Source organism: Canis lupus, chromosome 19 (assembly GCF_011100685.1).
Source record: "Canis lupus familiaris isolate Mischka breed German Shepherd chromosome 19, alternate assembly UU_Cfam_GSD_1.0, whole genome shotgun sequence".
In the NCBI taxonomy this organism is placed as follows: domain Eukaryota; kingdom Metazoa; phylum Chordata; class Mammalia; order Carnivora; family Canidae; genus Canis; species Canis lupus.
In genome coordinates this window covers 5,579,265-5,595,666 of record NC_049240.1, presented here as the reverse complement: position 1 = coordinate 5,595,666, position 16,402 = coordinate 5,579,265, and the positions used below count along the sequence as shown (strand labels likewise).

Sequence of the window (16,402 nt, the reverse complement as noted above, 5' to 3'; positions counted from 1 at the left end):
CAAACAAGAAGCCCAAGGAGCTGGTCAATTCTGTAACTTCTCCTAGAGAAATAACTACATGGTTATAGCTTACTGATGGCAAGTTACAAAACACTTTTTTTTTTAAAACCTAAACAAAAATTTACAAATAATTCAGTTAAATTCATTCATTCTTCTTTATATTATTACAAAAATATCATAAGCACATAGTAAAAAATATCAAAATGATCAGATGCATACATATGCAATATCTGCATATATGCAGATATATGTATATACATATACACAGAGAGAAAAAATTCTTGAATTTTTTAAAAAGATTATTTATTTATTCATGAGAGACACACAGAGAGAGGCAGAGAGACACAGGCAGAGGGAGAAGCAGGCTCCATGCAGGGAGCCCAATGTGGGACTCGATCCCAGGACCACAGGATCACGCCCTGGGCTGAAGGCAGGCCCTAAACCACTAAGCCACCCAGGGATCCCAAATTCTTGAATTTTTGAGGCTACTCTGGTGACATGAGAGCCAAGGACATATCACTAGTTAGCCGAAGGGAAAACGCTAGAAGCCAGGACTCCATTTTCCTACATCAAACATTTAAATAACAGTTTAAGTGCAAAAATTTCCTCAATGTAATGAAAGACAATAAAAATTAATTATTTTTCATTTCCTGACTGCTTCCTGCTCTTGGCCGCCTCCGTGGACAGTCCCGAAGCCTCACAACCCTGCCAGCATGTCTCAGGCTGAGTTTGACAAAGCTACTGAGGATGTTAAGCACCTCGAGACCAAGCCAGCAGATGATGAGATGTTGTTCATCTACAGTCACTACAAACAAGCAACTATAGGTGACGTAAACACAGAATGGCCTGGGCTGTTGGATCTCAGAGGCAAGGCCAAGTGGGATGCCTGGAATCACCTGAAAAGGACTTCCAAGGAAAATGCCATGAAAGCTTACATCAACAAAGTAGAAGATCTAAAGAAAAAATATGGAATGTAATAGCTGGATTTGGCTACCAGCAGTGCATTTCATCCAAACTGATCTAATGCCTTGCTTTTTTAATACAGTGGATGACATGAAATAATGCAGAGAGCCCATTAACCTAGGTCCTGAAGACCATGCAGGACATGGCTCCAACAGAGTAGAGTTGCCATGGTTACTGACCTGCGCTGAGTAGTTTTCATCCAGAGATCAATTAAAGTTGCATTTGTTACTTTAAAAAAAAAATAATAATATTTTTTCATTTCCTCCTAACAGAGATTTATACTACAGAGAAACTATATTTGAAAAGCCTAAACTCAACTTTTTTGCAGGTATACAGATTACACCAAACCATTGCAGGATACAGCATATCATTTTTTTTCAAAATATCATTTATATTAGTGTTTTCCAATATGTGGTTTGCAAACCATTAGTAGGTTTTGAGATTAATATAGTAGATCATGAAGAGCATGGAAAAAATTAAACAGAGTTAACTACGTAATAGCAGAGTGCATTATTCATGGGAAGGGTAAATAGTTTTGCCAAAGTGTTATTTAGCTTTCATTTAAGTTCTATGTATAACTTTATATATTTAATTTAATATATATGTATGGGGTCACACGGTAAAATATATATATATTTTTTTTTAATAATAAATTTATTTTTCATTGATGTTCAATTTGCCAACATACAGAATAACACCCAGTGCTCATCCCGTCAAGTGCCCCCCTCAGTGCCCGTCACCCAGTCACCCCCATCCCCCGCCCTCCTCCCCTTCCACCACCCCTAGTTCTTTTCCCAGAGTTAGGGGTCTCTCATGTTCTGTCTCCCTTTCTGATATTTCCTACCCATTTCTTCTCCCTTCCCTTCTATTCCCTTTCACTATTATTTATATTCCCCAAATGAACGAGACCATATAATGTTTGTCCTTCTCCGATTGACTTTTAGTCACAATAAAAAGTATATTTTAAAGCCACTGGTTACAGGAATGCAAGCTTCTTAAGAAATGTATCCAAATGTGAAATAGAAGGAAGACAAGCAAACAAGATGCAAAATCTCATTGCAAGAAATGGAGTGATGGCAAAATACAGTATGTTTTCATAAAAGGTTTCTTTGGAAACGGAAAGAAAGAAAGACAGGCAACTTTGTTCCTTTCATCACAGGGAGCCATCCCAAAGAGCTTTACTTCACGGGTGTAGTTTGTGCTAGATCTAGGTCTCCCCACGGTTATGTCCTCACCTCTGTTTTTATAGTAAATATGCCCTGGTAGAGTTCACACATCAAAACTCACCACCATCATCCACATACTGAGCCTAAAAGAAAGTTTTAAGAGAGAATGAAATACATGAAAAAATGCCACCAGCCAGGACAAATCCCTCTTTGGTTCCCGAGGAGAACGTCCACGAGAGCAAGGTTCCTGTCATTTCCTCCTGCTGGTGTTCAAGAGGGAAGGTTTTGTTTCCTACGATCCAGAGTTCTAGGCATTGGATCACAAACTCATTCACACTAGCTTTTCAAATCAGTGAAATGGATCCATCCTGAAAGACAAATGAAAGCTGGCTCCATCCCTCAGTGCAGATACCAGCCTCCTGGTGTCCTCTTTCCCTGTTTCACACCAAGGAGTGTGCCCTGAACGAGGACATGTGTGCCCTCGTGGCCCTCTCTGAATGCATCAGCTGGTACACAGGAATGACTAATGGTCTTCGTTCAAGCAGTAGCACACAAAGGGTTAAAAAAAATCAAAACCCCAGCTTACAACCTTGTCAAATAGGAATAGTGAAAGTAACATGCAAAATATTGGAAGCATAAATGCAATTTGTGGGGGAGGAAATTTTCTGATCTACAGAAAGTGATGGCATTTGCTCAAGTTCTGATTAAGCTGTTTTCAGCTAAGTCCTATTGAAGTCTAAGTCGCAAGCCTAGGGTTGCACTTACAGGCAGTCTACTGATCTCAATAATAAATCCTGGATTCCGTTAAGAGTTGAGCTTGCAAACTGCAAATCCTGATCACCAGTTCTTAGATGCACAAGCCAAATTCAAATTTCAAGCTCTGAGCCAGTGTACGTCCTCTTTTGAATGAGAGAAGCATTATTGCTCAAACTACCTCGCGAATGCAGTTTCTTAATTCTAGGTCCAGTAGACTCTAACTTGGGAATTGTAGAAATCAAATCATAGCAGGAATATTGCTTTGGATTTTGATGACACATAAAAACGAGTTAATTTCAGAGACATACTTCTCGTGTAGAAGAAATGGGAAATGGAAATAGCTTCTAGATTTATCTGTGGTCACTTTTCTGAGTGCCATTTCTATATTGAAATTAAACTCCTAATTTTCTTCCCTGTAGGAAAAAAAAATGGTGTGTCAAGTTTTATGAAGTCATTAACAGACTCTGATCGCCAGAGTTGCAACAAAATAAATTGTCATGTCTGCGACAATAAAGACTGACCCTTGGAGAGTATATATTTCTAAGTGTGGCATTATCTACACATACAGAGTGAGAATAGAATCAAGACAACGGAACTTGATAAATCAGACTAGAGAACGTGTCCACTAATTGAATCAAAGGAAGTTTCACATTTTCCAGATAATGTCTAAATTTCCCAATCTCTCATTTTATTTATAACCGAAGCCTCTGGGCATTAGCCTAAAATATTACTTCTTCTTGCAATATGATTTTATTCTTTAAAGTTTAACAGAAAATAATATCTAGAATCTGAGGCTCATTTAATAATTTTATACCACACATACACAAAATTAGATAAATCAGGGACTGCTCACCAGGGTCCACGTACATTTTTTTTACTTAATTATCTAAATGACACCTGAAGGTCCATACAATGGAATAATACTGGTCCCTAAGACAAGGGTAAATTCTAAAAGAATTCTACAAAGTAAAGGAAGCCAGATACACACAAAAGTGTGTAATGTAAAATTGCTTTTTTTCATAAAATCTTATAAGACAAACTATAGTGACAGGAAGCAGATCTAAATTTGCCAGAGGCTGGGCTCCAAGGAGGGAATGACTGCAAGGTGGCATGAGGGAACTTTTTAGGGAGAGAACGTTCAAATCATGCTTGTGTTGGTGGTTATACCATTTTTTTCAAAGATTTTATTTATTTATTCATGAGAGATACACAGAGAGAGAGAGAGGCAGAGACACAGGCAGAGGGAGAAGCAGGCTCCATGCAGGGAGCTCGACGTGGGACTCGATCCCAGGACTCCAGGATCAGGCCCTGGGCCGAAGGCAATTGCCAAACTGCTGAGCCATCCAGGGATCCCTGGTTATACCATTTTTAAACATTTGTCAAAGTCATCACAAAAAAAAAAACAAAAAACTGAATTTTATTGGGTCAAAAATATATCCCTGCAGAGCTGACATTTGAAAATCAAAAAAAAAAAAAAATCACATGAGATAAATGTTTGTTAGTTTGTTCTTTTGTTTCAAGGAAGACATAGGTTGAAGGTGAGTGACTTGCACAAGGTCACACAGTCGGTTACCTGGACACACACCTGTTAAGTGCTGAGACCAGGAACTAACTCTGTACAAACCGGTGGGAACTTGTGCATCACTCTTTCCGTCATCAGTATCTGTCGATGTGTCTGGAATAGAAGAGACAACTCATATTTGCAATACATATATAAATAAGTTGCTCGCTCTCCTGCACAGCCTTGCCTCGCAACACATCTTCTCTCTCCATAGTTTTCTGTTTCTTTAGAAAAATCTCAACGGCAAAAAGTTCCTCAAATGCCAAAGATAGTTTATAAATATAATAAATCTCTCTGCAATATTCAGCTATAAATTATAATCTTTATTTTTCAAACCACAGGTCACTTATTCTAGGGGATTAGAGGTATGGATTTTTGTTGTTGGTGCTGAAATTCTAGGGCTTATATTTGGCATAAAATCCCTCTGCTTCCTTATTGCCCTTCTAAGGAGAATATTGGAAATTTATATTAGTGTTTTCTTTCTGAGTTGTTATAGTTGGGCCTTCCCCACCCCCTACACCCCACAGTTCCCTCTAACGAGTTTCATCTAGGACTTCCACACCTTGGACGTGGTGTGGAGAGATATTTAAGGCTTGCTCAAGAGGCCCAGCCTTGACCTGTCTGGTTTTCGTTCTGTTTATAAATGGCCTGGTGTCCTATCACAGACTCTCCGAGCACACCCAGCTTTTTAGAATTTTCCTCTCTCAAATTTCAAATACCACAATCTCTCCTTGCATCTGGAACACCTCTGTTTACTGGAAAGAGTTTTCTTATAAACAATTTAAATGTGGTTGTCAAAAATCCATGCCAGCTGCTTCAGCTTCCTCCTCCATACTCGGGATAATTGCCTCTGCAAATTGCAAGGGAACAAGGTATCTCTCTCCTTCCCTTGCTCTCTCTCTCTCTCTCTCTCTTTTCAAAGACTTCCAGACTCACTCACTGCCTAAGCCTATTTCAGACTGATGAAAGTGTAATTTAAAGGAGAGCCTTTCTTCTTTCCTACAAAAAAAAAAAAAAAAGAAAGAAAGAAAAAGGGTTTTTTGATGGAGATAAAAGTGGCCTCAATGAAGATTATTCAAGATGCCATTTAAAAAGGGGAAACAGCATCAAACATACAAATGCAGAAGCAGGTTTAGATGTAAAACATTTTTTTTTTTTTGAAAAACATTTCTTTATAAGAATTCTAATTCTCTTGCTATCCAGTAGCTGGAAACACTGCTCCCCACTATTTCCATTTAATGGAAGCAAAATAATCTAAGCAATACGGAGGGCAGTAGCAGGACAATCCCGAGTTCACAAGCAAAGAAAAGTCACTTCATCTCAATTATTTAAAAACACGTATCTAGTCACTTCAGGCCTTGCAGGAGCTGTATGATGTGCACACAGGATCCCACAAGAAAGAGAATGTATTATTGCATTTACAAGCTTGTTCAAACTATTGAAAGTAATCAATTCCCTTAAAGAATAATTAAGGATGATTTTTCTTTAAGCACTTAACAGGCTTCAGATGTATCCCTGCAGATATGTGTACAGATCATAAGCGCTGCACCTTTCCCTGGCAGTGATTAGAAGTTAGGATGTTTCCACTTCAGTACCTAAACTGCATTATTTTTATAGCTAACGAGAAAATGCTCATAAAGGGAGCACTGGAGTGGCTCAGTTGGTTAAGCATCTGCCTTCAGTTCAAGTTATGACCTCAGGGTCCTGGGATCGAGTCCTGCGTTGGGCTCCCTGGTCCATGGGGAGTCGCCTTCTCGCTCTGCCCCACTCCTGTGCTTCTTCGCTCCCTCTCTCCCTCTCAAATAAATAAATAAAATATTAAAAAAAAAGAAAATGTTCATAAGGAAATAGGTTGGTAGGAACTAGGAAAATGCTCTCTTTTTAGGAGCCTGGAAATTGTAATACCTAGATATCCTTGATTACAGGGTAGATGCATTTTAACAGTAGGTAATTCAGTGTAAACTACAAACGAAAATGTACGTAAGAACTTCTCAAAGGGACTTGGGTCAGGGTTGACAGATTGGCCAAATAAAAATATATAACATTAAGTTAACTTTAAATGTCAGGTAAATTACAAATACTGTTTTCGAGTATAAGTAAGGCCTATAAAATCCTTGGAACACATTTGTACTAAAAAGTGATGCGTTGTCTGAAATTGAAATTCAAGTAGATGTCCTATATTTTGTCTGGCAGCCCTATTTGGAATAAAAATGGTGCGAAAGCAAACCAATGAGAGAACTCTGCAAGTACTAGGGTGACTTTAAAATTAATGTTAAACAAAGTTATCTTGAAGTTTGTTGTTAGTCCTTAGCATAGTATTTGGAGCCAGACGATGAAGCTTTCATGTGTCAATAAAATTCTGTCAATGAAAAAAAAAATTAAAATGAACATTATTTTTCATTGACTAACAAGAAAAATGATTATAATGGATCAAATTTGTAACAAAGGCAAATAGGATAATCAAATTAATAACCTTTGGGAAAGATGATATGCTTTTAAAAATGCAGTTTTTAAAAAATATGCTTATTTGGAGGCACCTGAATGGCTCAGTGGGTTAAGGGTCTGCCTTCACCTCAGGTCATGACCTCAGGGTCCCTGCTCAGTAGGGAGTCGGCTTTTCCTTTTCCCTCTGTCCCTCTCCCATGCTCATGCTCACTCTCTTTCTCTCTCTCTCAATTTAAGTAAATAAAATCTTTAAAAAAATGAAGTATGCTTATTGGATGAAATAAAAAGAGGATATCATATTTCTGGTACTTTTTATGGTTGGTAAAATCTGAAAATTTTGGTACTACTGGATTTTGCTGTTCTTTTTACATCGGAAGTCCTATTATTTTTGTCTGGTTTGTATTAAAGGGAGGAAGTTCTTGTTACTCTTTTACAACTCTTTTTCCTTCTTTTAATTCATGTTCACATGATCATAGCTTTTTTCTCTTTTGGTCCAATCACCACCTCACTGAATCTAGGAGAACTACTCTCCTATGTGTAATAAAAGCTGCCTAATTTTTTTTAAAGCCTCCAGTCTCAATTTATGACTGATTATATTGCACAGCTTGACTTGGGCCACTTATGCCCTTTGCAGCCACCATCTTAGTCCATTTTACTCTCTCCCATATCTCTCTTAGCAGTTTCTGGACTGATTCCTCTCTTTTCACTCCTATTTTGATTCAATTGATTCCATTTACTTTATACAAAGGAGCTGTTTCTGATATTTTTAAAACACAATCAGATAGAATCACTTTTTTTATGTAAAACCCTCTACTGGTTTCCCATCACCCTTAGAATAAAATCCCAATTAAAGACCAAGCTGTAAAGATTTGGTGACTTTAGTACTGCTCCAGCAATTTTTCCCTCACTCCCTCTCTACCCTATCTCTTGTTTCTCAAGCATGCTCCCTGGTTACCCTTGAGGCAGGACATCACTCTTGTATTCCTTTTCTGTGGGACTTCTTTCCTTCAGATCTTATCATTGCTCATTTTCTCTCTTTTTTTTTTTATAATGACTTTTTTTGATATTTTATTTATTTATTCATGAGAGACAAAGAGAGAGGCAGAGACACAGGCAGAGGGAGAAGCAGGCTCCATGCAGGGAGCAGGACATGGGACTCGATCCCGGACCCCAGGATCACACCCTGAGCCAAAGGCAGAAGCTCAACTGCTGAGCCCCCCAGGGATCCTTCATTGCTCATTTTCTTACTTCATTCAAGTCTAGGCTTGAATATCACTGTTTGGCTATATATATAATAAGCCATCACCTAGCCTCATCTCACAAAATACACTCTGTGGTTATTTCTCCTTATCTTTATTTTTCTTCACAGTACTTTGGAACACCCCAAACTATTTACTTATTCTTTCTATATAACTCTCCTTTTTAGAAAATAAGAGCCTCTAAAAAATAACTTTGACTCTTGTTTCTTGCTTTGGCTCCATTGCCTAGTTATACTTAAATTATTATTTTGCTGTGATCTCAAACTATACCTCCTCTTACTCTATAAGAGAATTTCACTGTCTCTTGAGAACACTGACCTAAAGGCTAAGATGCAACCATTGCATAGAAGTATTTGCTCCATGGATTAAAGGCATATTCTTGCTACTTGTCCTACTAGCCTGTCATACTTGACCAAACAAACAAAGAAATTACAGGAGACATACAGCAAAGGCCTTTAATCTGAAATTCTTTCCATAAATGTACAAATAGAAATAAAAACCTTTGTACAAGCCACAATTATTGTTCTTCCTGTCAATTAACAGAAAGATCATAATGATCATTATTTTTTTTTCCAACTGGAGCCAAAATACAGTCCCAGAGATGGAAATCTCCAAAGAGCACTCTGTCTGAGTGTTTCCGGCACTGCATGATCTGAGATCTCGGCATTATGGAGGGCACTGTCTCCACTTGCTAGTCTTTATACTAAATGCTGAAAAAAGTCAAGGATGAAAGGCTCTTCCAAAGGATTAGTCATTAAGTAACATGAAAAACATCAACAAAATATGCGTAGTGCATAGTAGCTGCTCAATAAATATTTGTTGAATAAATAAATGAATAATTAAACTAATTTTTCCCCTTTGAAATAACTGAGAGTGTATTTTATGAAAATAGTGTCTGGAAGCTCACAAAGATTTTTCTCACAAAATCCGAAGGTCCAATTTAATTCTTCATTTTTTTTCTACTTAATAGATGTCTTCCTCCGTGAAATTGTCTCTTCATCTGTTATTCTGACATTGCACAAAACTGAGTTTACTTTTTAAAAATAATTTTGTCCTACCCTATCTTTTGATTTCTTCTTTCTGTCCTATCAGCCTATAGGTCTATTTCTCCATGACTCTGTATTTAGTGATGACTCTTTAAGTTCACTCCCTCAGAGAGTATATTAAATTTATGTACTCAATGACTCAATTACCATTTCCAGTCCTTACTATTGAATGATGCTTCAATCTCAAGATTTAGAAAGCCTGCTGCTGAATTCCTGATTCCAAAGAATTGTTTTTCACCAATTCACAATAACTCCACTTTGCTTATGAAGTCGTGTTTAGGAAATGACACATAGAATCTAAACTTGCTGGGTCTTAGGGTAGCTCTATTTTTAACATCTTAGGAACCTCCATACTGTTTTCCAGAGTGGCTGCCCCAGCTTGCATCCCCACCAACAGTGCAAGAGGGTTCCCCTCTCTCTGCATCCTCTCCAGCATTTGTTGTTTCCTGACTTGTTCATTGTACCCATTCTGACTGGTGTAAGGTGGTATCTCATTGAGGTTTTGACTGCTAGGTATTTGCCCCAAAGATACAAATATAGTGATCTGAAGGGGCACCTGCACGCCAAGGTTCACAGCAGCAATGTCCACAATAGCCAAACTGTGGAAAGAGCAGAGGTGTCCATCGAGATAAAGAAGATGTAATATATAAATATAATGGAATATTACTCAGCCATCAGAAAGAATGAATACTTACCATTTGCATCAACATGGATGGAACTGGAGGGTGTTATGCTGAGTGAAATAAGTCAATCAGAGAAAGAAAATGATCTATGGTTTCACTCATATGTGGAGTATAGGAAATAGTGCAGACTATTTAGGGGAAGGGAGGGAAAACTGAACAGGAAGTCATCAGAGAGGGAGAAAAACCATGAGAGACTCTTAACTACAGGAAACAAACTGAGGGTTGCTGGAGGGGAGGTAGGTGAGAGCATGGGGTAATTAGGTGATAGGCAGTAAGGAGGGCACATGATGTGATGTGCATTGGGTGTTAAACACAACTGATAAATTGTTGAACACTACATCTGAGACTAAGGAAGATGTTGGCTCATTGAATTAAAAAAAAATCTAAACCCGCTTCTCTAGTTTATCCCAGGATGCCCCTGGTATGAAGCCTCTTCTACTGAAGTCACTGAGTTGTAATTACTTCCAGTTTCTCCTTATCTATGTCTATAGCACTATGCTGCTATATTTTCTTCTCAGAATGTCTCCCACTTTTCATGAAATATCCCAAATCAGTTACATGCAGTCCAAGGAATGATTTGGTGGTTAAGTCAGGAGGAAAAAAAGAGAAAATCAGAACACTGTACCTAGAAGGAGGAGAATTTGATTTGTGTACAACTGGGTGACTCTAGGAAAATAGCTTATCCCTAGGCCTTGGGTTCAACAATATAGGATGTTTCGGAAGCGGAGCTCTAGGTTAACTCTGTGGAACTGTTCAGCTTTATTAGATCTTTTTCATCTGAAAATAAATATTTGTTAAAAATAATTTGCCTTTTTCTTTTCCCTCCCAAACTCCATGTATCATCACACTATTCTCCAAGCCTAGCAAGTGCACTGTTCTGCATAGTTTCGCCTGTGGAAATGAAAATACTTATATTATAAAAGTCTATATTATTAGGACTTGATACTAACAAAAATTTTTTTTCAACAAACCAAATTAAGAGAAAAAATGAACATTTACATGTTATCAAAAAGATAAACATCTTGGCATTAGTGACATTAGATAGTTCGTATGCATGACGTAGAAAAACGAAGCTGTATATTTTAGATAATATGGGAACGGTAAAAAAAAAGCATAGTGGAAGTGAAATATTACTTTCAATTAGGAAAAATATTAAAATAATCAGTGCTATTTTACCATTTTTATCTTCAAATCAAATAAAAAATTTGAGTCAAATCTTTGTTAGCATAACTATGTCTCTAGTCACTGCTGTTTGATGATCTCCAGAGGACTCCTGGAGACATTGGCTCCTCAGTCTGTGATCATTTCTTCTGCAACCCCAGGCTCTGTCCCCAGATTTGACTGGTAGATATACACTCCTCCATGCTTTGTGTTTAAAAAGTGATCCTAAGGGCAGCAAAAATACATAATTTTGTAGAATGATGCCCAGATAAAGACCTCTTCTCTGGGAGGAAGTAATAACTGCCAGGCCTCTTGTGGTTGGTTTTTTTCCTGATAGCAAAAGGACACCTGAAGCCAGGCCAAGCCCTGTTTCCTGTGGTCAGGTGACATGATGCCATATATGCTTCTACCGCCCATTTCACTCTAAGGATCATGTCACTCTGACATAGAGTTGGAATTAGAACTATGCATTTGTGAGATAAAAGAGAAAAAGAGACCATATGTGTACATATGTGTGCTTCTGTGTGTGTGCATACACAAAGACACTAGGCAATGAATGTTAAAATAGAAATACATTTGTGGGTGGCACTGTCAGTGGAGTGTAAGGTCATAAGCGTCAACAAGCCCAGAGGTTTGGGGAGTTTTGAAAGTGTTAACAGAAGGAAAGGCAACAAGTTTATTTTTCAAAGATAGTATCTATATTTTTTCCCAAAAGATTCAGGAAATATACACACATAGAAATACAGTACCAAGGGCGCCTGGTGGCTCAGTCGGTTAAGCATCTGCCTTCAGCTCAGGTCATGATCCTGGGGCCCTGGCATCAAGGCTAGCGTCGCACTCCTTGCTCAGCTAGGAGCCTGCTTCTCCTCCCTCTGCCTGTGGTGTATCCTCTCTCTCTCTCTCTGTTAAGTAAATAAAAAAATAAAATAAAATCTTTAAAAAGAATGAAATATAGTACCTACCTGTGAATAAAGGGCTCATTATTTTCAATATCGGTAAACGGGAAACACAAAAATAAGATTCCATAATAATTTAAGAGTCTAATGCATTCATTCCACATCTGAGCTGTCATATGTAATGAGTTTATTGAGCAACCTCAATAACCAAGTTGTAATAAAAACATGAAATGGTTTTATTTTTTTTTTCTGAAACCGCCCGCATCTCTGCAGTGTTGAACCTCGTAACCTTGCTAGCGACAAGCCACATTTGCCAATAATTTCTTGTCCTGATCTCATTATTTTTCATCCATTTTTGGTTATTCAGTCTCCTCTTGATCTAGACGAAACATCCTTCTTTGTTTGAAAACTATCTCATATTCAAAAAACAATCCCTTCCCATCTCCCCCAGTCAAGGATGCACCAAGTTCTAATGGTGGGCAGGTGGGGTGGGTTCCTGTGGCTCTCCTGCTCCCTCCTCCCCTCTTTCTTGATGCCAGCTTCTCAGGTACTGATGGATGGCAGAGGGGAGGGGGCCTGACAGCTGCAACCCCCCCATCCCCCTCCCTCCCTCTCCAGTCACTACCCACAGCCCACAGTCCCAGCACTTTGAGGCTCATTGCAGACAGGAGAGATGGAGCCACGGTAACTGGGTTCTGGAACCCACCTTCAGGCCCGGGCAGCTCCTGGAGAGATTATCTGGGCTCTTCCCTCAGAGCCCAGGGGGGCGGCATCTCAGCTCTTAAGCAGCTGGCCTCCCTCTCTGCAGCAGTCGCAGCCCACACAGAGCCACTTGCACAGATTCGAGGGTTAATCCTAGGGCCTGTGAGATCCTGAAGGATCCATGTCCCACACTGCTTGGGAACAAGAGCTGCTGGGACAGGACTGTGGTGGTCCTTAACCCCGGCCTCCCTGCGAGGCTGTTCTCAGCATGCTCTCCCACAGTGCTCCACTGTTGCATTAGCACAAAGCGTGACAGCCGGCAGGTTTCCAAGAATGCAATGCCAGTTTTACCTTCCTGCAACTTCTTCCAACTGCTTAACTTGGGGAAAAGGAAACAGCCCCCTCGTTGCCAGAAGAACGGGGTGACATCTTTGGAAGAGGCAGCGTTGCAGGAATCAGGGAATTTTTCGCCTTCACTCGTGCACACAGACTTCCTGAGACTGACAAAAGTTGTCTTCTCTTTTTCCTCTTCTTTATCAAGTTTCCATGACTTTATATAAGACAATTTGTAGCCCTTGGCATCTGAGCATTTTTACAGCCAAGAAAGGCAGAGCTATGCACTTTTGGCAAGACAATAGGATTGGAAGCGCAGCAGGCATGTGATTATAATAATGTCAAAGGACCAAACAGCTATAACTTTTAACCCTTAGTGTTTGGAGTGATGATTCCAAGCATTTGTATTACATGATTTTTTTTTTTTAATTCTCTCTTTTAAAAGTTCACTGTTGAAGTTTGATTCCTGGAGGAGAAAAAAAAGGATTTTGTGCATCTTGAAGCAGGATGGCATTGAATTTCTTACTTCCTGCTCATTGTTTGGTTTAGCTGGTTGACACTCAGAGCTCACTGTGAGCTGCTTGGGGAATTTTAGGGAGGTTAACTATTGGGTTTCATCTCTAGCTTCATGCGAAGCATCTGCAAATAATCAAGATACAGAAAGAAGCTCAGAGTGGGAGCAGGCTTTGGGGGTTTGATTTAACTAAACCTTCCTGTGAGCCACATTTCTTTGTTTACATACATTCCTGCTCTGAAGGCCAACTTCCTGTCATAAAGCTGCATACCAAATTTGAGTATTTAGAAAACAGTGTGGTGGCTCAAACCATCATGACTCTGGAACCAGACTTCACGTAATTGTTGTTCTCAAAAAAATATATGATAAAATGAAGCACCTCATCCTGGCATGATTAAAACCCTTTTCAGATAATCACATACATTGACATAGTTCCAAACAGAAAGAAGAATTAGTACGGTTTGGGCACAAAAATATCTGTCCATACAGAGCTTTTTGGAGACACCAAAGTGACAAAGGACAAAAACTGAAAAGGAAAGAAACTTATTTTTCAAAAGTGTTAAATCCCCAAGAGCAGACTGGGTGTGACCAACACCATATGGTATAAATTTGAGTGGTCCAAATTTCTCAAATCTTTCAGGTGTTGTGGTGCCTTTGGCTCCCTCACTGTATCATCCTTTATCATTATTTTCTACTTTGTAGACCTATATCTGCCTTCTTTTTTGAAAATTTCACCTAATCTATCCTTCCTATCCTCTCTCGATATTTCATCCTCTTTCTCCCAGTGAATCTCTTGGTTTGCTTTTCCAGATAATACCTGCTTTACCGCACACACAAAATCCATAGTCGTACTCCTTCTCTCCTACCCTACTGTTCTCCAAGATACAAATCGTAAGGTTCAATCTCAAGTCTATGCTAGATCTCAAGATGTAATTAGATCAGGGCTCTCCCACCCAGAATCATTCTTTCCACAGTCACTGATGACGTCATTATCAAGTCAAAAAGCAACGGATAGCTTTCATGGTGTACTTATTGCACTGTATCTAGAATTTGGTTCTCGTGACAGCACCCTGCTTGAAACCACATCCTCCTTTGATTTCTGCGACATTGTTTCTGGGTTAGTCACCAGGACTGGCCCCTTTCCTTCCTGTGTACTTTAAATCTTGGGGCTTTCTAGGGGGCAACTGTCGATGTAGATTTTTCTGATCTGCCTAAGTTCTCTATTCCTCTCCTGTAGCATTAGTTGCATAACAGACCCCGATGATCCCCAAATTCACATAGCTAGCCTGTGGTTCTCCCTCACTTACTGCATCCTTCTAGCAAGCAATTCCTTTCACTCCTACCTACAAATGCCATTTGAACATGCAATTTAGTTCTACCTCCAATCTTAGAAACAGTGGGATATGGAGTAGCTAGGAATGAATCCTGGCTGTGCCTCCTGCTGGCTGTGTAACTGTGGGTAAGTTATTTAACCCCCCTGTACCTCAGTGTCCACATCAGTAAAATGAAGATAGAGTAACTCATAGGGCCTGCTGATGTTGTTCCATTCATCATCCTCTTTAAAAGTCCTTATTACTTTTCACTACCTAGCAGGTCTTCCATCCCAATTTGGCTCTCTTAAAAATTAATCTTCCACCAAACAGATTGATCTTTCTGAAGTGTTAGCATATCTTTTCAGTTCTGGGATGGCTTCCTTTAATTTTCATAGTGTAACTCAGATGAACCACACCCTCCATGATATGACTTCCATCAACCTTGGGAACCTAACCTATCGGTACAGAGGAGAATGGAGGACATCAGATCCCTCCTCCGACTTTCAACCAACAATTGTGATTCCCTGTGTCCAACCTCTTAATAATCAAATTATTTTCCCTTTGGCAAAAGAAACAAAAGAAAAAAAAAAAAAACCCTCTACTTGTCTATTTCTTAAGCTGCATTCTAAATAAATAGGCAAGTTTAAAATCAGAGTTAGTAATTTTACGGGTACAGCCAAGTCATATATCAAGACAGAAAAACGAAACGCAAATATCATTACCCAACTTCTATGTGTGGCCACCTATCATTTATATTCTTTATTTGTCTGACCTCCTTTACATTTTATTCCTAGTCTTTCAGTTTACTCTGTCATGCTTCCCTGTACTGAAAGCAATAACCATGGACATGAAATAAATTGATTGTGTTCAAGAGAAAAAGCGTAGATGGTGAAAGTAATTAAGTATGGAGGTAAATCTTCTTACAAAACCAAAACGGACCTTTTTTTTTCCCTGTTCTGAAATTTTAGTTTTTCTACTTTGAAAATGATATTTACTTAGGCGAAAAGAAAAAAAAAGCCCAGTATAAATTACACTAATAATGCCATTTCCAGATATTGGGCAGTGTAGATAATCATGAATTAGTGTCCTGAGAGCCATTGGAATTGTGGGAAAAAAATTAATCAGATCAATTAAAATAGTCTTTTGGAACATTGCAATATGCATGTATACCACACTACATTATTTCTGAGTATTTTAAAAGACATAGAAATAATGTTTTTTGCTGCTCATTATGGACACTTACATGGTATATTTTTTGCCTAAAATAACATGATTAGAGTTAAATTTTTGCTATGTATTCTCGTCACTATGCATGTGATACATGGTATCACAAAAAGAAAAAAAGACAAAAAAAAAAGAAAAAAACAGGTCACATAATTGGAAGAGTAAAACACACCTGTACCAATTTCTGTATTACTTTTTTTAAAAACATCACTGATTTCCTTCTTGTTAGTGGACTTGACATGAAATGCTTGGGGCAATTTTATCAAATAAAATAGTATAATCTTTAATGCATAATTCCAGAATTCCCTGTCCAATTTTTCAGATTAACTATAGCAGTTTGGTTAGTATCAGTATTTTTTGACATTGAAAAATATATAAAG

General features: G+C 38.6%; 1 protein-coding gene across 1 annotated transcript; it reads left to right on the top strand.

The window, feature by feature from the left end:
* Positions 1-713: 713 nt before the first annotated feature.
* On the top strand, positions 714-977 carry LOC608150 (acyl-CoA-binding protein-like). Its single transcript, XM_038564510.1, has one exon. It carries the CDS (start codon positions 714-716, stop codon positions 975-977), a length of 264 nt encoding a protein of 87 aa, XP_038420438.1.
* The last annotated feature ends 15,425 nt before the right edge of the window (positions 978-16,402 follow it).